General features: G+C 46.1%; 2 protein-coding genes across 3 annotated transcripts in view; one reads left to right on the forward strand and one right to left on the reverse strand.

The window, feature by feature from the left end:
- The window catches only part of llgl1 (LLGL scribble cell polarity complex component 1), a 161,494-nt gene extending 159,495 nt beyond the window's left edge, over nt 1–1,999 (forward strand). For both annotated transcript variants that reach the window (XM_086000022.1, XM_086000023.1), the window contains exon 23: nt 15–1,999. In XM_086000022.1, the coding sequence (XP_085856148.1) occupies nt 15–24 (10 nt within the window). In that variant the 3' untranslated portion in view covers nt 25–1,999. The remainder of the gene's footprint in view (nt 1–14) is intronic.
- The window catches only part of flii (FLII actin remodeling protein), a 108,688-nt gene continuing 81,713 nt past the window's right edge, over nt 193–27,167 (reverse strand). The window contains exons 19-30 of the mRNA XM_086000021.1: nt 23,587–23,691; nt 23,204–23,395; nt 22,514–22,702; nt 21,122–21,261; nt 20,523–20,730; nt 16,893–17,047; nt 14,026–14,086; nt 10,949–11,077; nt 7,993–8,099; nt 7,654–7,759; nt 6,784–6,849; nt 193–6,402 (exon numbers count right to left, since the gene is read on the reverse strand). Of these exons, the coding sequence (XP_085856147.1) occupies nt 6,265–6,402; nt 6,784–6,849; nt 7,654–7,759; nt 7,993–8,099; nt 10,949–11,077; nt 14,026–14,086; nt 16,893–17,047; nt 20,523–20,730; nt 21,122–21,261; nt 22,514–22,702; nt 23,204–23,395; nt 23,587–23,691 (1,596 nt within the window). The 3' untranslated portion in view covers nt 193–6,264. The remainder of the gene's footprint in view (nt 6,403–6,783; nt 6,850–7,653; nt 7,760–7,992; nt 8,100–10,948; nt 11,078–14,025; nt 14,087–16,892; nt 17,048–20,522; nt 20,731–21,121; nt 21,262–22,513; nt 22,703–23,203; nt 23,396–23,586; nt 23,692–27,167) is intronic.

Here is a 27,167-nt window from a genome sequence, read left to right on the forward strand (position 1 = left end):
TCTTTCACTTTCAGGGAATGTTAGCGGAGAGAGATTCAGCTGCAGACACCTTGTGACCGGTTGGCTTTTGCAGAAAAAGGAATTTTATCGGCATCGACAGCCCAAGCTTTGCACTGGGATCACGGCCGCTGATGTAGACAGAAGTTTGAATTGTCACATCTTCAGTCCCACAAGACAAACTGCTTTTTTAAAAAAAAAAAAAGGCCCATTGTCTGAACCTAGCCACCAGCTGCCTCCTGCCTGCCTTCACCCATATTCAGCCTCATAACACTAAACACGTAACTTTATAATACTGACTTTCATGAGAGAGCCACCTCTAATACTTTAGGACTATTTTCTATCTTTGCTTTTCACATGAAGGAAAAACAATTCTGGGAAACATTTGATCATCTCCAGTTTGTACTTTTGTTTTTCCCACAAACTCTTTCCTGTTTGAGAACCAGTTTTAAATGATGGCAACATTCTCGTTCTGTTCCCAGACACACTGAAGAGAGAAAATCTCCAGCCGTTTTATTGCATTTCAAAGAACATTTTGTGACTCCGCTTCCTACTTTCTTCTCTGTAGTTTTTGTACACTAGTCGCAATGAAGTGAAAATAATAGGGGCCCTTCACAGTTCAATGGGAGTGAAAGTTCTTTTCAAAATGGGCAGCTTTTAAAATGTCCCTTTCTTACAATTGTGGTTTATTGCTAATTAGGTGTTAAAGGAGTGCTATCATTTTGAACAAAAGATCCACATTTCTATATCTCTGACGCACATACTGGGTGGAGTTGGGATTTATAATGGAGGGAGCTCAAATTGTGCTGACCTTTGCTTGCCCTCCTGTAACCAGTCAGGCACTGTGTACTGTTGCCTCTCTGAAGCAGCCCAAGGAAGACATTTCTCGGAGTCTCTTCCTGGTTTGGGGAGTTGCCTGGCCTGTGGTTAGCTTCTCCTTAGTGTGACATGGCTCAGGTCAGGAGTCGGAATGCATTCTGTGCAGTCTGCCTCTCGGTATATTGTTGCTGCCCTTATTCTGTGCAAGTTTAATTCTGGATTTTACATTTTAACCACTTTTTGAAATGAGATTATGTAAAATTATGTCCCCTGAATTCTACAGTGTAAATCACACGTTAAGTAACTGGGCTTGGGGTGTGCTTCGCCTCACATGCATTCTATAATGCCAGTTTTGCATAGGTGACAGCTGACTGTAGTTTTAACCTGTTTTTAATAATTCTACTGTACAGTTTGTTAAATTTCAGCAATTTGTGTGCATCCACCTATCATCTGAATGTGTCACTGCCGGTTCCTGAGGGCACCACCCCCCCCAATGTGGAATAGATTCGCGAGTTCTCCTTATTTTCCCGCTGTTGATCATGAGATGAAATTGCAAATGTTTGTGCTGCCATTTCTTTTCTCTCAACCTTTTCTATATGATCCAAGCATTGTGATGTTCAGTGCTTGTTTTTGTTCTGCACAAAAGCTAGTCTGTTGGAAGAAGAGATCTAGAATTGTTCTCAAAGTTTGAATTGTCTAATCATGTTTGAGCATTTTCTGCCACTGGCCGAGTCCAACAGTGCAGTGCCATGTGCTTCCATTAGATGGCACTGTTGACTGTGTGGGGTAGAGACCTCTAGTGGTGATAGAAGGGTACTGCTATCATGTCCCTGTAAATATTATTTCTAGTGTCAGACTGACAGTCCGAAGCAGAATGGTACGATTTATTTGTAAATATGCCTCCTTTATTGTCGAAGGAAATTTTTTTTGCAATTTCTACAGGGCTCTGTTAGCAGGATTGTTCATTTCCTCATGTGGAAAGCAGTCTGTATTTGTTTCCTTCTGTCTGTTTGTCAATCTTTACTTTTAAAGATTATTGGCAGTTATTTTGATATTGACACCGTGCAGACCCTGTGAAATCTTTAAAAAAAAATTCACTAAAGATTTGTGCTGTTAGGTTCATTTACATTATCTAATGGATTTTGCTTTTAACGGTAATAAAGCATTTAGTGTCTCCTGTGAATGTGTTGTCACTGATCCTTTACCCATTAGAGACACCTTCACTGCTCCAGTGAAAAAGGTTAAAGATTATTTCTACTAATTGGTAACAAGAGCGTGGACCCAGGATTGTTGCAGAGGAACAAATAGCCACTTTTGTCAGCCTATTGGAATGTGAAATAACTTAAGAGCCTATAACATGCACAAGAGAATGTAAAAAGGACACAGAGCAAGGAAATATGGATTGGATAGTTCCAGTTAGAGTTAGCACCAGCAAAGGCACAATAGGCTGACTAGCCACCTCCTGTGCTGTAATTTCCAGGAATCTAACTAGTTACCTTTTTAAATTTTCTGTGCTCTCCCAAGGCGAAGGATGTTGGTCCTTTGGAATGTTCACCTACCAGCAGAAAGCCCATTCAATCTTGTCCTTACAGAATACCAATCCTATTGTCTTTCCCTGACAGCTTTAGTATTTGCTTGAACAAGCAGGCGGATCTTGTTTTAACATCTCTCCTCCTGCAGAACACCCAGTAATCAGGGTCACTGGGTGTGGCTCAGAGAAAGAAAAGGGAGGAGCCTGGCAGATCCATGCTCTTGCAGGAAGCAACTATTTTGCTCATTCTTCTATCCCTGGTAATCTGGAGACTCAGTTTATGATGTAAAGTTTCATTTCTCTGCCACTTTGGGCTCTGCATCAAGGAACACTCAGCCCAGGAAATAGTGATTAAATCTGATGCTGTGGATGTGTTCACTTTAAGGTAGGGCAGGGGACTGGGATGCAGTGTATTCACTGGATCCTGGGGTTTGGGGAGTAGAGGAGGGACGGGTTATTTTGAGTTGATTGAAATATGGTATTTTGGTGAAATTTACACTGCCTCATTTTATTTTTTGTAGTGTGATGCTTTCTATTTCAACTGCTAGGCCAATGTACTGACTGATCCTAGGCCACACACAAGAGCAGTTATAGCCAGCAAAAGGTCAAGAAGAATTGTTCCTCCTTATCTGTACCTGCTCAGGTTGACTTTGCACAGCTAGTAGGGACTTGATTTTAACTTTTGTTATAGGGACTGGGTGCAGGGCAAGGCAGAACTTGGCCAAGTGTTCACAGCCATATTTCCATGTAATACAAGTCCTCTGTCTCTGCTGAGTTGGGATGGTGCAGTGACCGTCTGATTTCTTTCTGCCTGCCCCTATCCAGGTATGCTGAATGAGGGCCAGGCTACTCTGACCTCTCCCACCCCCATCGTGGAAGGTGCTGTATATAAATACTAGCTGGAGTGCCCAGTGGTGCCGAGGCTTTTTCGAGGGCATGTTGTTGGAAGAGAGCGCGACGGGGGGAAAAGAGAGAGAGCGAGCGACGGGGGGAAAAGAGAGAGAGCGAGCGACGGGGAGGAGGAGCGGCGATTGAGGGAGGAGGGGGTGTGGAGATAAACTTGAAGTACAGGAAACTTTGTGCTGCCTTGCCTCAAAACTGCCCTACTCTCCAGAGTTAATGTTGAGAGATACGGAGATTCTTATCTCCGTATTTGACAACAAACACTGTTGCTTAGCAACAGCTTCTAAACACTCAGGTGTGGCCCTAAAGCTCTGTAGCTAAAGCTGTTGCTATAGCTACAGCCCTTGCACAGCTTGACTGTTCAAACAAAGCAAAAAAAAACAAACAAAAAGAATAAAAAACTGCTGCCGATTTTTGCCGGTGGCTCCAGATTGCCGGATAGCACAAAGTTTCCTGTACTTATAGAAAGATTTACCAAAAATGTTTTAACATACTTTACAACCTCGCCAATCTTTTTATTAAAAAAAAGGTCCTCACCTACAGTGTGTTGTATCACAATGGCCGCCACTTGCTTTTCAGTTGGAAAGATTAGGCTCTGTCTCAGTCACCTGGACCCGATTTGGAGCACAGAAGCTCCACCCACTATGTTCCTGTACTAAGATGGCCACACATGCACTCTGCAACGCCATTTTGATTCAGTGTGTAACACTGAAACTTTTCGCCCTCCTTGACAAAGATGGCTGCCGTTAACTTGAGGCTGTCAGCAGAAGAAATTTCCTCAGCTGCAAACACAGGATCTTCAGATTATTATTCAGGGCTTGCGACCTACCCCAGTTGTTTATGAAGCCTCCCCACCTACTGACCCTGGGAATGGAGCTGAGGCAGCACACCCTCTCTCCTCAGCCAGTGTTTGTCTCTGCCTAGGCCGGGAGCCTGGGTCTAGAGTTGCACTGCTGGCAGTTGGAGAAGCCTAGGCCCGGAAAAATGGTGAAAGGTAGGAGAATTATAGAGGTTGGAGAAAAGATTTACAAATTAATTTTTTTTTAAAAACAGTTTTAAAAGCAACTTTTTTTTTTGCTGGAAATGTAGATTTGAAAAGAAACACGCAGAAAGCGGGGAAAAAGAAAGGAAAAGTTTGGAATCAAGATGGCGGCGACTCACCTCGGTTCAGAATGCTAAGGCCCACACACACACCGATTGGTCGACCGTCCGGTCACTGAACTGTAGGATTAGTCAATCATCACGTCACTCAACTGTAGGATGGCCTGCCCGCACACAATGAACCCGCCCCCACTAGATGCAAATGAGCGGATAATGAGGAATTTTGAACGTTTTTTGGATACCGTCGGCACAAAAAGTGACTACGCCTACAAGAGTCCCCTAATGATGAGCTTTCTTTTGATATAACATGCGTAGGTACGCTCTATCACTTTTGATTGTATAGCTGGCCAGAGAGACATACCTTTTATATATATATATATAGATGATGATGTGGTACATCTGATCTGATCCAGAGATTTAAAACACCAAAGCAGCTGCTGTGCAACCTTTGTATTAAAAGTAAATCTGTGTTTTTATATAAATAAGATTGTGCCAGAACAGTAGCTTGCTGATGGATGATGTGTTAGTGAGGGAAGGCTTTTAACCTGAGATTACAGGGACCATTTGGGGGTCTCTTGAAAGCCTCGACCTACAAACCACAAATTTAAGTACAGATGATCAATTTATCTGCTTCCCCAGCCACTTTATTTTTACAGGACTGCCCAGACTTTGCCTAAGAGCTGGACTGAGACTGACATCATCCAGCCACCGTCTCCCTCATGGGCGGCGATTACGTTGCTGGAATTGTTGTCCCTCTTCTGTCTCCTAACAGGATACAAATTCTCTGGTATCTGTCTTATGACTTGGCTCCCTTAATGATCACACCAAGTACCACTTATTTGGTGAGAACACTACCAGCATGACCTTTATGGCAGTAAGCACACAAGGCAAATGCTTGAAGTTTGTTGTGCAAGTTCACCAATTAAATAACTTTACACTCTAAGAAACCACTTTAACCACCTTTCCATGTGATTAACCCCCATTTTATCCACATGAAACATTGTACAGTTCAAAATGCCCACAATTTATTTCTAACATTTAGCAGTGCATTTCCTTAGTTTTATAACTATATAAAAACAGCATCTGTAACAATTGTCACAATGACTAAGCTCAGGCATAACAATTGCACAGGGATCAAGTTTTAAGACATTTTCTGAAACTTTGTTCTGCAAAGATATGCGAGCCTTCATAAATTGAAGGCATTTGAAGTTAGCTAATGCTTTAATTTTGGCACCAACTCTCCTCCTCCCCAGCAAATGTCATCACCTAAATCTGCCTTCAATCAATGGTGTGAGGTTTTGGGGCAGGGATTATTGAACTAATTTCCCTTCCCTGACCATAGCTAAGAACCTGTATTTGTATCACACATCACTACTTCCCAAAGCATTTAAACCAACACATTACCTTTCTTGAAGTGCAGCCATGATTAAGTATATATATATATATAGACCTGGCACAGCAAGGTCACACTAACAGCAGACTAAATGAATGACCAGTTAATCTGTTTTGGTGTTGGTTGAAGGAGGAGGGACTGTTGGCCTGGGACACAGAGCAAGGGGCTCCATTCATGCAGCATAAACTGGTAGAGACAGTTAATAATTTAATTATGCACTGCACCAGCTCTACTCCTGATCCTGCAGTCATGCTTTCTTCACTCCCTCACCACTGACCCAAAGAACAGATAAGAACTGTACCTCAGTTATAACTAACCTCAGACTGATCAGCAAGCCTTCACTGCAGTAACTGACTGGAAATAATTTGCCTTTAGGTAGCTGAGCAAGTAGTTTTTGCTTTAAAAAGCTTCTTTGGAGACAAGCCTTTGCATGAGGGGGTCTCCCCTCAGTTCATCCTATCTATATAAAGTGAGGGGTGAAAACAAACAAACCCCCCCCTGTTGCTTAGGATGGTCACATTCACCCCACAAGTGGTTTTCTGAAGGTACCCCAGGCATGGAAGCAGCGGCTAAAGTTGTGGGCCTCGTTCCCTTTCCGGACCAGCCGTAGTTTGCGTGGGTGTTCGCTGTCTTTGGCTCTCATGTGTTGGATGTAAACCTAAAGGCAAAAAAAGCTCCATTAGAAAACATTCATTGAACAAAATAAAAATACTGTGGATAATGGAAACACTCAGCAGGGCAGGCAGAAAGTGGAGAGAGACACGATTACCGTTTTAGGTCAATGGCTTTGCATCAGAACCAATTCAGTTTAATTGAGCCTGACACTCTGTTATACATTGAGTAACACATCAGAGCACACCTGCAAACAATGGCAGAGCAGGCTTGAGGGCCTCTTCCCATTCAGAGGTGTGAACCTAGATAGTATCAGCAGGCTCTTCAACCTCAAGGCAGATCCTGTCCTAATACAACATCCATACAGCATCTGACAGGCATGACTGAGGGTCTTTACCTGCCCAGCATCGTTCGTAAGTGTAATTACCTGGCAAGCTTTCAGGCTCAGTTTGATCTCCACCTGACTGGTCTGTGTTCCCACCCACATGTAAACCTGAAAAAGCAGAAGAAACATTTACATTTATTAGATAAAAGCAGGATTTTACATTTTCATTCATTTCCAGTTTTTTCCCATTCTGACGATGCAGAATAATGCTAGGGTGCTGTTTGCAGCAATGCTGGAGCGTGACTCTAAGGTAATGGACATCCACCAAGTACCATTTCTGGTGTGACCCTAGACAGTCGGCATTTGTAGCCTATTCATGGTGGGGGGGGGGGGGGGGGGGGGTGCGGAGAACCATTGTCAAGCCCAATCCTGTCCACACACACTTTTCAACAGGGTCGTTGAGTGTAGGACTTCTATCGCCACTTCAGCTAGTTTCAACTAACTCAGCACAAACCAGGAATCAAAGCAGAAACCCTCTGCATCTGTATAGCTTATTTAGACAATGGCTTTTCATAAAATTTTTAAAGTTTATACACACAAACAGGTGGGATTTCTGGGTTTGAATAAATTGATAAACCACCAGAATCACATCCTTGCAGACTGTGATATCAGCTGTGTGTCACTGACTTACAGCCACAAAATGCCCTCCAGTATCACTTACTTCACATGCACTTAGTGATCTATTATGTATGGAGCCTGCCTGCCGGCCGATCTCCGTGCCCAAGTAGCCAGGGTAACTGTTTCAGAGCTGCCACCTCCACTAGCTAAAACAAGCACTCCACATCTGTATGCACAGCATAGCTTAACCTGTTAAATCACCTTGTGGGAGATTGCAAACACATCACCAGCTCCAAGGCCCAGTGCTTAGTGCCACTGCCCTGGTTTGTATGCTTTATCATTGTGTGCACCAACCTCTTTTCCATTGTCAAGTAACATGATGTCGTCATCTGCAAGGTCATCCTGACAGAAATCGGAGCACTTCTCTGACACGGAGAAATAGCCCTTCTCATTGGAACACCTTAAAAGGAAGAACAGGATAAATGATGCAGGTTAGAGTTCAGAGGCACGAAACAAATCACTAATAACACAAGCTGCATTCAATGCAAACACCTCACTGAGGCCAGAGACCAGCTCACTCCGCCCAGACTGGCAACTGCCTGATTTGTAGAGCCACTGGGGTGGCTTGGGACTAAAGTAAACGTGTCGATAGACCGACAGGATTGCAACCAAGTTCCATCTCTGCCCACGTACCTAAAAAGTCTGGCGTGCTTCATGTACTCGGCATCTTCATCGTATTGCTTCTCTCCACCTATTCCAACCCAGAAGAAGTTTTCAGGCTCCTCCCCTTCATTTATCACCTTCAACACAGCAGATGGGAGATTAACTTGTGCACAGCTTGTCAATGATATGATTTATCGCTCCCAGCGCAGACCTTCCCAAAATCCCAGTGGAATTTGGGTGCAGAAAATCATGCAGCCGTGAATCGGGTGCAGTCATCTCTGCCTGAATTCTCAACGTGTGATCCTGCTGCTTCCCCGCTCAGGGTGTCACACTGCCCCCACTTCAGGGCATCACATACTGAATTGTAAAATCTAACACTACAGTATACAGAAGAATATTGTACTGAATTGCCTGTTACATTTGGGTTTTTACATTAGATATACATTGCTCAGGTTCAGCATCATTAGCCACTGCTTATAAGTGAGCCTTTGTTCCTTATGATCCAGGGTGCACCCTTACTTGCCCAATTATCAAGGTAACTGCAGTGAGCCCAGGGATCAACCAGAACCCTGGTTACATAGTGCGTCGCTGCATGTTCTCGACCTCAGACAGTCAGAACAACAAACAGCAGCCCGTGACACAGGCTATAAAATACTAGTCAAATTTATTGAACAGTAAAGAGATAAAAACAAGATCAAGAACAAATGTATATTTTATATACACATGTATAACTATACACTCTTGGGAAATAAAGACACAAATGGCCTTTTTCTCTGCTAACACAATATAAAACTAAACCTTGAAACAAGGTCCCTAAATTAGTCTTACTTCACTGATCACTGCTGAACAACCACAGGGTCTCTGGGCCACCCCATCTGTGATGGCCCCTGACAACAGAGGGCCAGACCCAGATATATCTTCAAATCCTTTGACTATGCACCGAAACAAAGGAAATGAAAAATGTCTCAAACTCCATTAGAGTTGTCAATCAAATATATACTGTAAAAAGATCCAAGGGACACTAATTGAAATGGTTTGGCCCCTTTCTGGGAAAGGGATTGATCGGTCCCAACACACATTGGCCTGCCAGAGAGACATGGAACAATGGCCTCACTAAACATTCCAAAAATGAAAGGCTTCCTCAACAACACTACATTTCTGCTGACCGGAATCAGATTAAAGCAAACCTCATTTAACTCCATGTGTACTGTAACCAGACAGAAAGAAGCCAAATATAATGAATCAAACAAAAATGCTTCATGTGCCACTCCCTACAATCCCAAATGTTATAAATGGAGATTATATGCACACAGTCACTGAGGTGTCACTGCCCTGGATGCAGTATTTATGATGTTACAAGGGCGGGTTAGAGGCAATCTAAGAGAAGAAACATAACAACTTCTCCACAAATAGGAGCAGTGAGCAGTACCTCAGTTATAACTGGACACTGACTCCATCCCTCTCCCCAACATCTGTCTGAGGCTGAACCACACTGTTCGTAATCTTGGGGTCATATTTAACCCTGAAATAAGCTTCTGACCACATATCCGCAGCATAACTTAAGACCGCCTACTTCAACCTCTGTAACATTGCCCGTCTCCGCCCCTGCCTCAGCTCATCTGCTGCTGAAACCCTCATCCATGCCTTTGTTACCTCTAGACTTGACTATTCCAACGCACTCCTGGCTGGCCCCCACATTCTAACCTACGTAAACCTGAGGTCATCCAAAACTCGGTACATGTTAGGACACGGGCAGCCAAGTCCCGTTCACCCATCACCCCTGTACTCACTGACCTACATTGGCTCCCGGTTAAGCAACACCTCGATTTCAAAATTCTCATCCTTGTTTTCAAATTCCTCCATGGCCTCGCCCCTCCCCATCTCTCTGTAATCTCCTTCAACCCCCCCCACGAGATATCTGCCCTCTTGAGCATCCCTGATTATAATCGCTCAACCATTGGTGGCTGTGCTTTGTTGCCTAGACCCTAAGCTCTGGAATTCCCTGCCTAAACCTCTCCACCTCGCTACCTCTCTTTCCAGCTTTAAGACACTCCTTACAACCTACCTCTTTGACCAAGTTTTTGGTCATCTGCCCTAATTTCTCCTTATGTGGTTTGGTGTCAAATTTTTGTGTCTTTTAATACTCCTGTGAAGCACCTTGGGACATTTTCTGACATTAAAGGCGCTATATAAATACAAGTTGTTGTTATTCTGTACAACACCTCTGCTCCCACACAGCTTCCAACTAATGGTTCAGCGTGATAATAAAAATAGCCATCACAGACAGTAATAGTGTAAAGATCTTTCATTTTTTGCACTGCAATCTTCTCCCTTTCCTGGGGCCTATTCCCACACTGGGATTCAACCCAGGTGGCCACTCTTCATGTGTGATCAGCAGCAGGCTATTGGACAAGCCCCCAAATACATGCACTTCGCTACATGAACCCAGGCTGATTTTCCTCCTCCCTGACCCAGGGTTAGCGCTGTAGCCTCCTACTGACTGGATCACCTCTCAGCCCACACTGGAGGCTGAACCGAGAGCTCTTCCAGTCTGGATAGTCACTCACTGAACCATCCTGGGGATCTCTGCAGTGCCTGCCCTGGAGAATCAGCAAGCTGCACCATGGGGCAAGGCATCAGTTTGTGTAATGGTCCATAGGCTGAGCTCAGGGAAGTAGCAGGGAGAAGTCCTGGATTCAAGGAAAGAGATTGGGGTGAGGAGAACACGAAGGAATGGTCCTCACCAGGCTGTCACCCACCCATGTCTAAGGAGAACAGCGTGATGAAGGACTGGGGACAAGTTACACACTTGCCCTTCCACAGGCACAAGTGTAAGGGAGAAAAATACCTTTTAGTCTCATCTTCAACTCATGGTAACTTTTAATTATAGCAGAAAATAAATTGATTTTTCAAACAGGGAATTAAGAGTAATTCAAGGTTTTTTCCCAAACCTTTCGCAGATTTGAAAGCCTGAAGATTCACTTACCTGTTTGCTGTACGTTTCATCAAACATATTATTCATGATATCTTCAGCGAGCTTGGCCTCGTCTGGGTCTGCTGCACGTCCGACCCAGGTATAGACAATACCTTGGTTATCGATACTCTCAAAAGGCACCTGAAGGAACAGCACAGATAGCGAGCAAGCACACATGCAAACTGGTACAGACAAATTGTTCACCTCTGACCCTTGAAAACAAGTGCTATTCACGTGCAGGGGTCACCAGGAAATGATCAGGAGCAGGAAACCTGACCAATTTCCACTCCACAGCCAGAGCCCCCACCATAACCCAGCTGAGATCCACTAACTCAGCACAGACTGGAAGTTTAGTTTAAATTGAAGTACAATCTACATAAAGTCACAGAAACATAGAAGATAGGAGTCGGCCATTCGGCCCCTCGAGCCTGCTCCGCCATTCAATGCGATCACGGCTGATCATCCAAATTCAGTACCCGGTCCCTGCTTTCTCTCCATATCCCTTGATCCCTTTAGCCTTAAGAAATATATCCAACTCCTTCGTGAATATATTTAATGAATTGGCCTCTACTGCCTTCTGTGGTAGAGAATTCCACAGGTTCACCACTCTCTGGGTGAAGAAATTCCTCCTCATTTCTGTCCTAAATGGCTTACCCCTTATCCTTAGACTGTGACCCCTGGTTCTAGACTCCTGCGCCATCGGGAACATCCTTCCTGCATCTAGTCTGTCTAGTCCTGTTAGAATTTTATAAGTTTCGATGAGATCCCCTCTCATTCTTCTAAACTCCAGCGAGTACAAGCCCAATTGACCCAATCTCTCCTCATACGTCATTCCTGCCATCCCAGGTATCAGTCTGGTGAATCTTCGCTGAACTCCCTCCATGGCAAGAACATCCTTCCTCAGATAAGGCGACCAAAACTGCACACAATACTCAAGGTGTGGTCTCACCAAGGCCCTGTACAACTGCAGCAAGACATCCTTGTTCCTGTACTCAAACCCTCTCGCTACGAAGGCCAACATACCATTTGCCTTCTTAACCGCCTGCTGCACCTGCATGCTTATCTTCAGCGACTGGTGCACAAGGACACCCAGGTCTCGTTGCACTTCCCCTTCTCCCAATCTATTGCCGTTCAGATAATAATCTGCCTTCCTGTTTTTGACAGTCTTCGGTCGTCTCTTAACAGCAAGGATAACTTTGCTATGATGAGGTAACCAGGACTGCACATCTCCAGCCGGAGTCTGACCAACACCGAATACAGTGACAGCCTCTTTCGATTTGTACTCTATCCTCTTCCAATACAACACCCTGCTCTACTGTTCCATTTAACACTTGCTCCCATGTAACTGTTTTACACTTATCCACACTGAAGTGTACCCGTCAGCTGTGCTTTGGTATTTGTACAGAGTTTTTTTTTTTAAATTGGGACTTGCTGCTCGCCAATCTTTGCATATCAGCTTCTTAGTGCGGTGTATCTAGCGACTGGGTAAGACCCGTGCACGCGCACACAGGCCCGGCCAAAAAAATCACGCACACAGGCCCGGCCAAAAAAAATCACGCACACAGGCCCGGCCAAAAAAAAATCACACACACAGGCCCGGCCAAAAAAAATCACGCACACAGGCCCAGCCAAAAAAATCACACACACAGGCCCGGCCAAAAAAAATCACACACACAGGCCCAGCCAAAAAAAAATCACACACACAGGCCCGGCCAAAAAAATCACACACACAGGCCCAGCCAAAAAAATCACGCACACAGGCCCGGCCAAAAAAATCACGCACACAGGCCCGGCCAAAAAAAATCACGCACACAGGCCCGGCCAAAAAAAATCACACACACAGGCCCGGCCAAAAAAAATCACACACACAGGCCCAGCCAAAAAAATCACGCACACAGGCCCGGCCAAAAAAAATCACGCACACAGGCCCGGCCAAAAAAAAATCACACACACAGGCCCAGCCAAAAAAATCACGCACACAGGCCCGGCCAAAAAAAAATCACACACACAGGCCCAGCCAAAAAAAAATCACACACACAGGCCCAGCCAAAAAAATCACGCACACAGGCCCAGCCAAAAAAAATCACGCACACAGGCCCGGCCAAAAAAAAATCACACACACAGGCCCGGCCAAAAAAAAATCACGCACACAGGCCCGGCCAAAAAAAAATCACACACACAGGCCCAGCCAAAAAAATCACACACACAGGCCCAGCCAAAAAAATCACGCACACAGGCCCGGCCAAAAAAAATCACACACACAGGCCCGGCCAAAAAAAAATCACACACACAGGCCCGGCCAAAAAAAAATCACGCACACAGGCCCGGCCAAAAAAAAATCACACACACAGGCCCAGCCAAAAAAATCACACACACAGGCCCAGCCAAAAAAATCACGCACACAGGCCCGGCCAAAAAAAAATCACACACACAGGCCCAGCCAAAAAAATCACACACACAGGCCCGGCCAAAAAAATCACGCACACAGGCCCAGCCAAAAAAATCACACACAGGCCCAGCCAAAAAAATCACGCACACAGGCCCAGCCAAAAAAATCACACACACAGGCCCGGCCAAAAAAAAATCACACACACAGGCCCAGCCAAAAAAATCACACACACAGGCCCAGCCAAAAAAAAATCACGCACACAGGCCCGGCCAAAAAAAAATCACGCACACAGGCCCGGCCAAAAAAAAATCACACACACAGGCCCAGCCAAAAAAAAATCACGCACACAGGCCCAGCCAAAAAAAATCACACACACAGGCCCGGCCAAAAAAATCACACACACAGGCCCGGCCAAAAAAATCACGCACACAGGCCCAGCCAAAAAAATCACACACAGGCCCAGCCAAAAAAATCACGCACACAGGCCCAGCCAAAAAAATCACACACAGGCCCAGCCAAAAAAATCACACACACAGGCCCAGCCAAAAAAATCACGCACACAGGCCCAGCCAAAAAAAAATCACACACACAGGCCCAGCCAACACTCGGGCCTGGGGCAGGGGGGTGGCAGGACGGATGGGGACATGGGACTTAACCCAAACATAACAACTTTAATTTATTCATAATATTCAAGTATTACCTTAAGGATGTAGCAAAACTCAGAGTTCAACGTACTGGAATCGGTGCTGATCTGGATACACCTGGAAACAACAAATAAAAGTTCATTTTAAAAAAAAAGGAAATTCTCTCCCATCATCCTTGTCTGGGCATTGCCACCGAACTCTAAACACAGCCGAGTGGGGGCAGGGGCACAGCCTGCTCCCAGCACCTTTGCCAACACTGCCAGGAGACCCTTGGTGACCTGTCCCCTCACCTTGTAGTGGAGAGAGGAGTGCATCTGGTCTCCATAACACAGCCACAGTGAGGCCCAACATTTGAATGAACTCCAGAACCGAACCTAGATTCCAGCACTTTGTGGCCCCCACGTTGGGTTCTAATGCATTGAACCACCTCCTACAGATACATGCAAATTAAACCCACTGTTCAAAGCCCGAGTACAGCAGAAGGGGTTAAAACCCAGTGTCAGAGATAGAAAGAGCCCTGAGCGCATCGCTCCATCTAGTGTTCCAGCTCAGAACTGAATTGCCAACCGAGGCTAGTCGGAGACTGGCGAGCGGGTTAGATACTCCAAGTGGGTACAGGACTGGACTGTAACTTACTCGCAATTATCTTAAGTCCTATACCTAAGTGAGCAACATTTCACTTAATTATTTCAGTGGATGCAGTGTACTTTGTACCAGCTTGGGGGGAGAGGGGGAGGGAAGGCATGGGGACAAATGGGATTAGAAATCCAGAGTGCCTAAATACCTGTGGCACTAAGACACAAAGCCCTCGATATGGTACTGCATAGTAGACTCATAACTAAGGACAGAACATGTGGAGTCGGGACAAGTAGCAGAATGGATCGCAAGCCAGCTACAAAACAGAGAGCAGGGGTTAAAAGGTAGTTACTCAGACTGGCAAATGGTGGGAAGTGGTGTTCCACAGGGATCGGTACTGGCACCACTGTCGTTCACCATTTACATAAACGATTTGGACTCGGGAATCGGAAGTACGATTCCAAAATATGCCATTGACACCAAATTGGGGGGTGTAGTTAATACAGAGGACTGCGACAATACAGGAAGACATTAATAAACTTGCAGAATGGGCATGCAATTAGCAAATTAACTTCAATATTGATAAGTGCGAGGTTAACAAGACCATAAAAAAACAAAGCACCCGGGTTCATTTCTGGAGGGATAGGATTGAAAAATGGAGAAGTTATGTTAAACTTGTATAGAACCCTGGTTAGACCACACTTGGAGTACTGTGAACAGTTCTGGTCTCCATATTACAAAAAGGATATAGATATTGGAGAAAGTGTAGAAAAGATTTACTAAAATGATGACAGAACTGAGAGGTTATGGCTGGGGCTCTTTTCTCTGGAACCTGATAGTCTAGACATAGAGATGATGTTTTCACTTGTGGGCGAGAACTGAACTAGGACCTATAAATATAAAGATAGTCACTAATAAATCCAATAGGGAATTCAGGAGAAACTTCTTTACCCAAAGTGGTGAGAATGTGGAACTCGCTCCCACAGGGAGTAGTTGAGGCAAATAGCATAGATGGATAAACACACGAGGGAGAAAGGAATATGTTGACGGGTGAGATGAAGAGGGGTGGGAGGAGGCTTGTGTGGAGCATAAACATCAACATGGACCTACTGGGCTGAATGGCCAGTTTCTGTGCTGTAAATACTTTGTAAGCACAGACTAGTAAGGTCCCCAGATTGAGTTCTGGACTATGCGGAGTTAGCTGATCTCTGTCAGACCAACAATGAGGGTTACAATCAACCATAGCATCTAAAGGGCTTGGGGCGGCAGGGAAAGAGAGTATGATCAGGGCTTCCTGCAATCCCGTGACCACTGGCTGGATGTCCTCCCTCGGCATCCAACATAGTCACACACGAGCAGCCGCCAGTTGGCCAACATACCGGAGATCTGCCAGCACCAATGGAACTGGACCACAGCGACAGCCAATCCTTTGCAGAGACACACCCTGCCATGCTGCACACCCCGCCGCCCCCCCACACTGCCCCCCCCACACCCCGCCATGCTGCCCCCCCAACACTGCCCCCCCCCACACCCCGCCATGCTGGGCACCATGACAGACAGACAGACCAGATGTTCCATGTAGCTGATGCAGAACTACATCTGTACTGAAGAATTAATAATTTTGATATTGCAAAATTAAATAATAGAAGCGCAACTGTGACCACAGGAGCAGGGTCGAGGCTGGGGACTCTGACGAGTGGCTCATCTCCTGACCCCTCAAAGCCTCTCCCCTATCTACAAGGCTCAAGTCAGGAGTGTGATGGACTAGCTCCAACAACACTTTAACAACCATCCAGAATAAAGCATTTTGCTTAATTGGTGCCCCTGCCACTGGACTCAATCTCCGCTCCCTCCCCCACCGGCGCACTGTGGCTGCAGTGTTCATGATCTACAGGATGCACTGCAGCAACTCACCAAGGCCACTTCACCAGAACCTCCCTCCCAGTGACCTCTACTAGCAAGAAGGACAAGGGCAGAAGGCGCATGGGAACACCCCCAGCTCCTAGTTCCCCTCCAATCACAAACCACCCCGACTTGGACATATATCATTGTTCCTTCCTTGTCGCCAGGCCTATATCTGAAATTCCCCACCTAACAACATCATGGAAGTACCTTTACCACACGGACTGCAGCGGTTCAAGGAGAATGTCCACCACCACCTTGTCACAACAACTAGTGATGGCCAATAAATGCCGCATCACCAGTGACTCCAACATCCCAGGAACAAGTAATGAGATAATCTGGGGACAGATTGGTCACTCGCTCGCTCGAGCAGAGTCAGTGCACGGGGAGAAAGAACAAGGGGAAAGAGACAAAATATATTCAAGTTGGATCTGCAAAGCCTCACCTGGAGCAGAGGGCACTGCCGTTGGTGCGAATGTGATAAAGGCTGGGCTGCATCCCATTCTCTGGGATCTTTCTCTTTCCCTTGTGAATAATGAACTTCCTTTTGAAGTGAGAAAGAAACTTCAGGTTCTCCTGCTGCTGGGTCATCCGCACCACCTGACACACAATCACAGGAATTAATTCACCATTTCTTTCCTCCCTTCCAAAGCCCCAATGCAATATCCATGCCTTTGTGTACCAGTGTGGTTCCAGCAGCAACACACACGACCTGACCCCTGCTTCCCATCAGATCCTGTAAAAGGGTTGGAGGGTCAGCATAATACCTTTGCTGAAGCCACCTGACCACAGGTAATCCTGCAGTCCATCACTGCCCTGAAATTGCAAAGATAAAAGTGAAAGAAGTCCACGACAGATCAGCGCAGAGTTTTCTGGAGCACCACCACACTGTCACAGGAACTTGTAATGTCACCACTGTTCCCATAGCTGGGAGACTCGTCCAACCTCTCCCACTCCTCGAAAGCAAAAGCTCATCACTCGAGAGGAGATCCTTCTCTCGCTCTGGTGTCCAATCTCCCCTCATCATGGCCGATCTTCCCTATGGATATGGGGAAAGGGACTGTGAGCAGCCGAAAGGCAAAGGGCCCCTTGTGTTCTGTAAAGTTCAATGAGTCTAAATGCGCTGCCTTGTGGGAGATGGGACCTCAGACTGACGAGTCAAGTCAAAGTGTGGCTGCTCTTTTGCTTTCTCTAAATCGATTGCAGAAGCACATTACAACAGTTGTACATGGTAACCTACAAAACAGCTTCAGAAACCCTCTCTCCACCATTGGAGCAGCTGAATCCTCCACATGAACTTGGATGGATAACAACTGAAACCTGGTAGATCAGTCTGGCCAGGCAGTAAAACATCAGCAAGGCAGAGTTAGCAACTGCCCACTCTCCAAGCCCCCGGTGGGTGTGCCAGTGAATAGGGGCTGGAAAAGTTGCCTGTCCGTGTGAAACCCGGATGTTTAGCAACTACAAAACACAGCACAGCCCAACTGAAAACAACCAAGCTCGCTCCGGAGGTTCAGGCGAGAAGGAACTTCTGCTCTGACTCTTTATCTAAGTGGGTGTTAATGGATTTGCTAACATGCGATACATAAACAGCAGACCTGCGGGGAGACTTTCTCTGGGTCCTGTTTGTAGGAAAATTGTAAATTAATTCAATAAGTTTCTGATTTTGCTGCAAACAGTGCGAAAGGAATCATGACTCCAAAATTTTCATTTAGGGTTAGATGTGAACTGACTTTATTAATAAAAAGCACTTCCTCTTCTCCTGAATTAAACCAAGCAAGGGAAACCGCCGGCTTCCTGCTCCCGATCATTATCCTGGGACTTTCCAGTGGAAAGTGCTCACATATGGACATTGGGTCAGGATACGATTGGGCTCACCACTGATAGCTCACAGAGTCGAAGAGCATGCCAACCTCCAGTCTAGGCTCACACACTAATAACCAATGTGGCAGGGTGGCAAGGAATTGCTGGTCCGTGAGATTGTAAGGATAACTCAGTTCTCCCAGTGGGAAAGGGAAGCCACGTTCAAAGGGAGTGTGGGTCGCATAAAGAACTGCAACATTCAAGTCCATTCTCTGTAGTAGTTACGCTATCGGACTAGCAATCCAAAGGCCTGGACTAATAATTCACAGAACGCAAATTCAAATCCCGTGACAGTTTGAGAATTTGAATTCAGTTATTAAAAAAGCTGGAATCATGAAGCTGTCGGATTGTCGTTAAACCCATCTGGTTCACGAATATCCTTTAGGGAAGGAAACCTGCCGCCTTTCCTCGGTCTGACCTACATGTGACTCTTGGTCTCACACGAACATGGTTGACTCTTAACTGCACTCTGAAGTGGCCCAGCGAGACATTCAGTTGTCGCAAACTGCTACAAGAACAATAATAAAATAAACAGATGGCCTAGGCAGTGAATCAGGACATTACGAAGGCACACCTAGTCCAGCCAACCCTGTAAAGTCCTCCTCGCTAACATCAGGAAATTGAGCCATTGGGAGTCTCACAGACTAGTCATACTCACAGAATGATACCCATCAATGTCCCAGACTCCTCCATCACCATCCCTGGGCATGTCCTGTCCCACCAGCAAGAACTCCCAGCACAGTGATATACCCAGTGGGAGCAGCTCTGGGAGATCTCAACACTGAATTGGACCCCATGAAGTCTCATGGCATCAGGTCAAACATGGGCAAGGAAACCTCCTGCTGATTACCACCTACCGCCCTCCCTCAGCTCATGAATCACCATCACCAAGAGTGGCTCAGCAGTAACACACTGACCGAGCCCTGAAGGACATGCCTGCCAGAACTGGGCTTGCGGCAGGTGGTGAAAGAACCAACACGAGGGAATAACTTACTTGACTTCGTTCTCACTAATCTACCCGTCACAGATGCATTTGTCCAAGACAGTATTTGCGGGAGTCACCACTGCAGTCCTCGTGAAGATCAAATCCTGCCTTCACACTGAAGACACCTTCCAGTGTGTTGTGTGGCACTACCACTATTCTAAGTGGGACAGGTTAAGAACGGATCCAGCAATTCAAAACTTGGCATCCATGAGTCACTGTGGGCCAGCAGCAGCAGAATTGTTTTCAACCACAACCTGTAACCTCATTAATTTTTATTACTCATTTTTGGGATGTGGCGTCGCAAGAAAGGCCAGCATTTATGGCCAATTCCTAGTTGCCCTTGAGAAGGTGAGCTGCCTTCTTGAACCGCTGCAGCCTGTGTAGTGAAGGTACTCCGATAGTGCTGTTAGGTAGGGAGTTGCAGGATTTTAACAAGAGGACGATGAAGGGATGGCGATAAACATCCAAGTCAGGTGTGTGACTTGTAGGGGAAGAGCTGCTGGTGTTCCCATGTGCCTGCTCTTGTCCTTCTAGGCGGTAGAGTGGGCATAGACTGCTTCATTATATAAGGAACTGCAAATGGAACTGAACATTGCAATCAGCGAACAGCCCCATTTCTGACGTCTGTGGCGATCAAGGGGAATTCTCTTCAGTGGCTGGAGTCATAGCTGGCACAAAGGAAAGTGGTTGTTGAAAGCCAATCATGTGTTCTATCGACAGGATACACTGCAGCAATTTGCCACGGCTTCTTTGGCAGTACCTCCCAAACCTGCAACCTCCACCACCTAGAAGGACAAGGACAGCAGGTGCATGGGAACACCACCACCTCCAAGTTACACACCATCCTGACTTGGACATGCCTTCATACTCACTGGGTCAAAACCCTCTCTAACAGCAATGTGGGAGTATCTTTACCACACTGACTGCAGCATTTCAAGAAGGCAACTCACCACCACCTTATCAAGAGTAGCAATGGACAATAAATGCCAGCCATGCCAGCACTGCCCACATCCTGAAATTGTGGGGAAAAAGCAAAGCTCGCCACTGGGAACGCGTGAGTAAAGGATTACCCTTTATGCCCCAAGAGTCAGTGCCCTCAGGAGATGAGAGGAAGGGGAAAAAACACAAATTTCTCTCCAGGCATTTTAAACCTGTGACAACAGATAACCCCAAATATGAAAGCCTTTATTATATACAATCTAATGTTGAGAACGCACGAGTGTTTACCTCTAGCTTGCCAGGGAAAAGGCTCTCAAATTTCTTCTGCAGGCTGAAGGTGAAAGTTAGCCAGCCCATGTTGGAAGCCTCTCGGCCTTGCCAGAAGTACACCACGCACTGGAAATCTTCCTCCTGCTGTTTCTCTTCTTCATCTCCATCCTCTTCCATCTTCTCTTTATCTTTCTGATCGTCCTCATACTCCACTGGAACCCAGTACCTGAACCAAACAAACGCCAAGGAAGGCTGAATGAGAATGATACTTATTACAAACAGATAGGGCAGGGGAGTAAGGGTGGGGGCATGGCTGGGAGGGGACCTGGAATCACAGCCTCCTCTCTCTGCAACAGACATAAATGAATTGAGTTTGAGATGTTCCTTGTGGGTGCAGCCAATTTCAACTGATGAAGAGGACAAAACTGGGAAATAAGCTTCTGGAGAAAGTGAGCAAGGTGCAGGTGGCAATTCAATTAAGTGGTTTAGATGACATTCATAAATTATTCAAGCTTTTCACTGGCAGAGACTTAAATGAATGCTTACCAGCCACAATCGTTCATATAAACATGATGCTGTTACCTAGTCCATTATACAACTTCACTTTAACTAGTTACCTGCAAAGAAAGACGTAACAGTCTTGTGTGTAAAAGTGACCAAAATCTTCTTCGGGGAGGCGCGCAAATTTCTTTCCTTCCAGCACAAAACCCTCCATTCCGTCCAGGTCCTCGTTCCACTCCTCCATCAGCTGCTCAGCCTGAAGGTAGAAACCAAAACCCAACTACAGGTACTTGCTAAACAAACATCGCATTCGCACCAACAAACAGCGAGAAAGGCTTGCAGGGTTGACACACACTATACTTTTTCATTCATTCAAGAGCAAGTAAATTTTAAGAAGCTGAATACCTCCAAAACTCTACAGCCAGAACTAACAGGAGTTGGATTTACTTTACAGAATTAACATAGGAACATGAGCAGGTCTTTCAGCCCCTCGAGCCTGTTCAGCCATTCAATGAGATCATGGCTGATCGGTATCTTAACTCCATTTACCCGCCTTGGCTCCATATCCCTTAATACCCTCACCCAACAAAAATCAATCCATCTCCGTTTGGAATTTTTCAATTGACCCCCAACATACATAGCCATTTGTGGGGAGAGTTCCAGATTCCCACTGCCCTTTGTGTGAAGAAGTGCTTCCTGACATCACCCCTGAACGGCCTGGCTCGAATTTTAAGGTTATGCTCCTTGTTCTAAACTCCCCCCACCAGAGGAAATGGTTTATATCTACCCTATCAAATCCTTTAGTCATCTTAAACACTGCAATTAGATCACCCCTTAATCTTCTAAACTCAAGGGAATCCAAGCCCAGTCTATGCAACCTGTCCTCATAATTTAACCCTTTCAGCCCCGGTATCAGTCTGGTGAATCTGCGCTGCTCCCCCTCCGAGGCCGAGATATCCTTCCCAAGGGGCGGGGCCCGGAACTGAACAGTTAGTCCAGATGGGGTCTAATCAGAGCTTTACACAACTGCACCATAACTTTCTTCCCTTTGTATTACAGCCCCCTCGAGATAAAGACCAACAATCCATTAGCCTTTTTAATTAATTTTTGTACCGGTCCACTAGCTTTGTGTGATTTCTATACATGGACTCTAAATCTCTCTGCTTCGCCACAGTTCCTAGCTTATCATTTAGAAAAAAGATAAAACAAATTAAAAATCAATCACTGGCAATTCATTCTCAGACTTCTCAGCAGCCTAATGATACAAGGCATTGACTAAGGCAGATTTCCAGCATTCGCAGTATTTTGCTTTTGTAACCTACTGCTGCATACTCATTCCAGAAGGAAACAGCACAGATAGCAAGAGTGACTGCTGAAGGTTCAGCCTAGCAATGGTTACTTGATGGGCCCACGCTGGCAGGCCCATTTTGACAATCCTGCTTCCCAACCCAAACTCCTCAATAGAGATCACTCCCTCCCATGGTTCCAAGTGTAGTCACAGCCAGTACCTCAGAAAGTGGCATTGGTGGCTGTCGTGGCAAGAAAAGGGCCGTCAGATCGGCTTTAATCTGGTCTTTCTTCCCGGAGTCCTTCTTCACTTTACCCAGGAGACCACCTTTCTTCAGCACAGTTTCCGCATTTCTTGTATAATCCACCTTCAGGACATCATCCCAGTTATGGAATTTAGACTTAAACACCTAGTTGCAAATGTTTGTTAGAGAACAATCATGAACATAATTGGATCAAGAACAAGTGCACAAGTCAAACTAGGTTCCCAAATGGAAGTTTTACCAACAGCTTCCAAGCCTTCTCCCCACTGCTATTTGTACAGGTGCTCATATCACTTGTGAATTCTGGGGACACAGTGAGTCCGGTGAGATATCTCACAGCTATATCAGACAAATTGACTGTTCAACAAATACACACATTTCCCCCCACCTCTACCCCCATATCTATATCACTGTGTTGAAATCAAGGTTCATCGCATCATCTCCTACTCTAGTTCATCCTTTCCAAGGATCTCAAAACAATTAACTCCTCCTCTTCTCAGCCTTACCTTCCTTCCACAATCTACAAACTATTAAAAGCAAAGCTTGCTGTCACTTAACAAATCATTTTGGATGGGTTGTACTTGAGCAACCTTAAACTGGCTCCCCATTTCTTTCCTACACATTCCTAACCCAAAGTAGGTTTCCTACTTGACATTCTGTCCCCTCCAGGTTTCGGATAACGATAGCGTGCTTGGGGCGGTGTAACATGCCACACAGCTCCTGTCCCAGCTTCAGGGCCGCGGCTCTGACCAATCGTGGAGACTTGCATCCAATCCAGATGAAGACATCTGACCAGCAATCTAGAATATAGACAGCCCGTGTATCCAAAAGACTCTGGACCTGAAATGAAAAGGATAATTTTTCCTCAATGTGACTCTACAGGGTAGCACTACAAGCAAGGATTTCAATATTAGACTGGCCCTTTAAATGGGTTTAATTTCACAAGTGACCAAGCCTAGGTCTCACGCTCATCCATTACTAATCAGTACCATTCAGGATTCAAACCCCATAAAATGGAAGAGTCACTGTACCAGTCTCAGTTCTGGCAGCAGCTCAACCTTCGGCTTCACTTTGTGCTCCACGGAGAGTTTGTAATTAATCTGAGGAAGCTCCAGGTATCCAAGACCTAAGCCAACCTGAGGAGACAAAAGCAATTACTTTTTACTTTTAAAACCTGTATTGTATTAATTGTTGTCTACTTACCGTCTCCACTCCACCTTCCAGCTCAAACATCCTTCTCAGTTAAGTAAGAAAAATAGTCGCACGCAAGAGCATTCAGGCAAAACTCATCAATACCACAGTTTCACCAGGAGACATGCCTGAGTGATGGAGGGTTGACGGCCCTTTCCCTTGTCAGTTATACCAATATCTCATGCACTCTCACTCTCCCATAGAACTTAAGAAATAGGAGCAGGAGTAGGCCATTTGGTCCTTCGAGCCTGCTCCGCCATTCAATAATATCATGGCTAATGATCTACCTCATCTCCACTTTCCTGCACTATCCCCATAAATAAACCCAGTTGCCAGATTTGCACTTACCTTTAAAAGTGAAAAGTCCTCACACGTTTAATGGGTTTTGTCTACAAGAGTGACATATTCAGGTTGTTGAATATTATGGTTAGATTGCTGAACATGCATTGAAAAGTGCAATACATTGATGGCTTAGTGAGTAAATGCATCACCTGATGTGATAGAGCTACACACCAGGAAAGCCCTAGAAACAGTCCCCACTCTGAGCTCAGCTACTCATAGGGTTACTTTGGATATACGGCACAGAAACAGGCCATTCAGTCCAACCAGCCCATGCCGGCGTTTATGCTCCACTCGAGCCTCCTCCCGTCTTTCCTCATCTAAATCTATCAGCATAACCCCATAACCCTCTATTCCCTTCTCCCTCACATGCTTGTCCAGCCTCCCCTTAAATGTATCGATACTATTCGCTTCAACCACTCCCTGTGGCAGCGAGTTCCACATTCTCACCACTCTCTGGGTAAAGAAGTTTCTCCTGAATTCCCTATTGGATTTCTTGGTGACTATCTTATATTGATGGCCTCTAGTTTTGCTCTTCCCCACAAGTGGAAACACTCTCTCTGTATCCACTCTATCAAAACCTTTCATAATTTTAAAGACCTCTATTCAGTCACCCCTCAGCCTTTTTTTTCCCCAAGAGAAAAGAGACCCAGCCTGTTCATCCTTTCCTGATATGTATACCCTCGCATTTCTGGTATCATCCTTGTAAATCTTCTCTGCACCCTCTCCAGTGCCTCTATATCCTTTTTATAATATGGTGACCAGAACTGTACGCAGTGCTCCAAGTGTGGTCTAACCAAGGTTTGGTGTGGAGATGCCGGAGTTGGACTGGGGTGGACAAATGTAAGAAGTCACACAACACCAGGTTATAGTCCAACAGCTTTATTTGAAATCACAAGCTTTCGGAGCGCTGCTCCTTCTTCAGGTGAAGTGGAGAAATGCATAAAGACACAGCTTATATAGTCAGAGAATCATGTCAGATGTTTACAGGTAACCTTTCCAACTGCCATTTATCACACCTCGGCAGAGAGATAATCACAGCAGTCAAAGGTGTGAATGGTGTCCAAACAGGTCAGTCAGGGAAACATTACATCAAAGAACAATGAGGTGGGGTCACAAGGGGTCAAATATTGCAGATGCTGGGGTCTGTATGAAAAACAAAAAAAGACAAAAAACATTTTTTTTTGGCTGGAGATCACAGCAGGTCCGGCCGCATCTGTGTAGAGAGAACAAGCCAATGTCGACTCGAGTCTGGATGACCCTGCGTCAGGTGGGGTTACATGTAGCGTGACATGAACCCAAGATCTCGGTTGAGGCCGTCCTCATGGGTGCGGAACTTGGCTATCAGTTTCTGCTCGACGATTTTGCGTTGTCGTGTGTCTCGAAGGCCGCCTTGGAGAATGCTTACCCGAAGATCGGAGGCTGAATGTCCTTGACTGCTGAAGTGTTCCCCGACTGGGAGGGAACACTCCTGCCTGGTGATTGTTGCGCGGTGTCCGTTCATCCGTTGTCGCAGTGTCTGCATGGTCTCGCCGATGTACCATGCTCCGGGGCATCCTTTCCTGCAACGTATGAGGTAGACAACGTTGGCCGAGTCACATGAGTATGTACCATGTACCTGGTGGGTGGTGTCCTCACGTGTGATGATGGTATCTGTGTTGATGATCTGGCATGTCTTGCAGAGGTTGCTGTGGCAGGGTTGTGTGGTGTCGTGGTCGCTGTTCTCCTGAAAGCTGGGTAATTTGCTGCGAACGATGGTCTGTTTGAGGTTAGGCGGCTGTTTGAAAGCGAGTAGTGGAGGCGTGGGGATGGCCTTAGCGAGGTGTTCGTCGTCATCGATGACATGTTGAAGGCTGCGAAGAACATGGCGTAGTTTCTCCGCTCCGGGGAAGTACTGGACGACGAAGGGTACTCTGTTGGTTGTGTCCCGTGTTTCTCTTCTGAGGAGGTCTATGCGATTTTTCGCTGTGGCCCGTCGGAACTGTCGATCGACGAGTCGAGCGTCATATCCCGTTCTTACAAGGGCGTCTTTCAGCGTCTGTAGGTGTCCATCGCGTTCCTCCTCGTCTGAGCAGATCCTGTGTATTCGCAGGGCTTGTCCATAGGGGATGGCTTCTTTAACATGGTTAGGGTGGAAGCTGGAGAAGTGAAGCATCGTGAGGTTGTCCGTGGGCTTGCGGTAGAGTGAAGTGCTGAGGTGTCCGTCTTTGATGGAGATTCGTGTGTCCAGGAATGAGACCGATTCTGAGGAGTAGTCCATGGTGAGTTTGATGGTGGGATGGAACTTGTTGATGTTATCGTGTAGTCTTTTCAGTGATTCTTCGCCGTGGGTCCATAGGAAGAAAATGTCGTCGATGTATCTGGTGTATAGCGTTGGTTGGAGATCCTGTGCACTGAAAGACGCCCTTGTAAGAACGGGATATGACGCTCGACTCGTCGATCGACAGTTCCGACGGGCCACAGCGAAAAATCGCATAGACCTCCTCAGAAGACAAACACGGGACACAACCAACAGAGTACCCTTCGTCGTCCAGTACTTCCCCGGAGCGGAGAAACTACGCCATGTTCTTCGCAGCCTTCAACATGTCATCGATGACGACGAACACCTCGCTAAGGCCATCCCCACGCCTCCACTACTCGCTTTCAAACAGCCGCCTAACCTCAAACAGACCATCGTTCGCAGCAAATTACCCAGCTTTCAGGAGAACAGCGACCACGACACCACACAACCCTGCCACAGCAACCTCTGCAAGACATGCCAGATCATCAACACAGATACCATCATCACACGTGAGGGCACCGCCCACCAGGTACATGGTACATACTCATGTGACTCGGCCAACGTTGTCTACCTCATACGTTGCAGGAAAGGATGCCCCGGAGCATGGTACATCGGCGAGACCATGCAGACACTGCGACAACGGATGAACGGACACCGCGCAACAATCACCAGGCAGGAGTGTTCCCTCCCAGTCGGGGAACACTTCAGCAGTCAAGGACATTCAGCCTCCGATCTTCGGGTAAGCATTCTCCAAGGCGGCCTTCGAGACACACGACAACGCAAAATCGTCGAGCAGAAACT

This window comes from Somniosus microcephalus, chromosome 11, assembly GCF_052327205.1.
Source record: "Somniosus microcephalus isolate GS21.2 chromosome 11, FLI_Smic_1.0, whole genome shotgun sequence".
Classification (NCBI taxonomy): domain Eukaryota; kingdom Metazoa; phylum Chordata; class Chondrichthyes; order Squaliformes; family Somniosidae; genus Somniosus; species Somniosus microcephalus.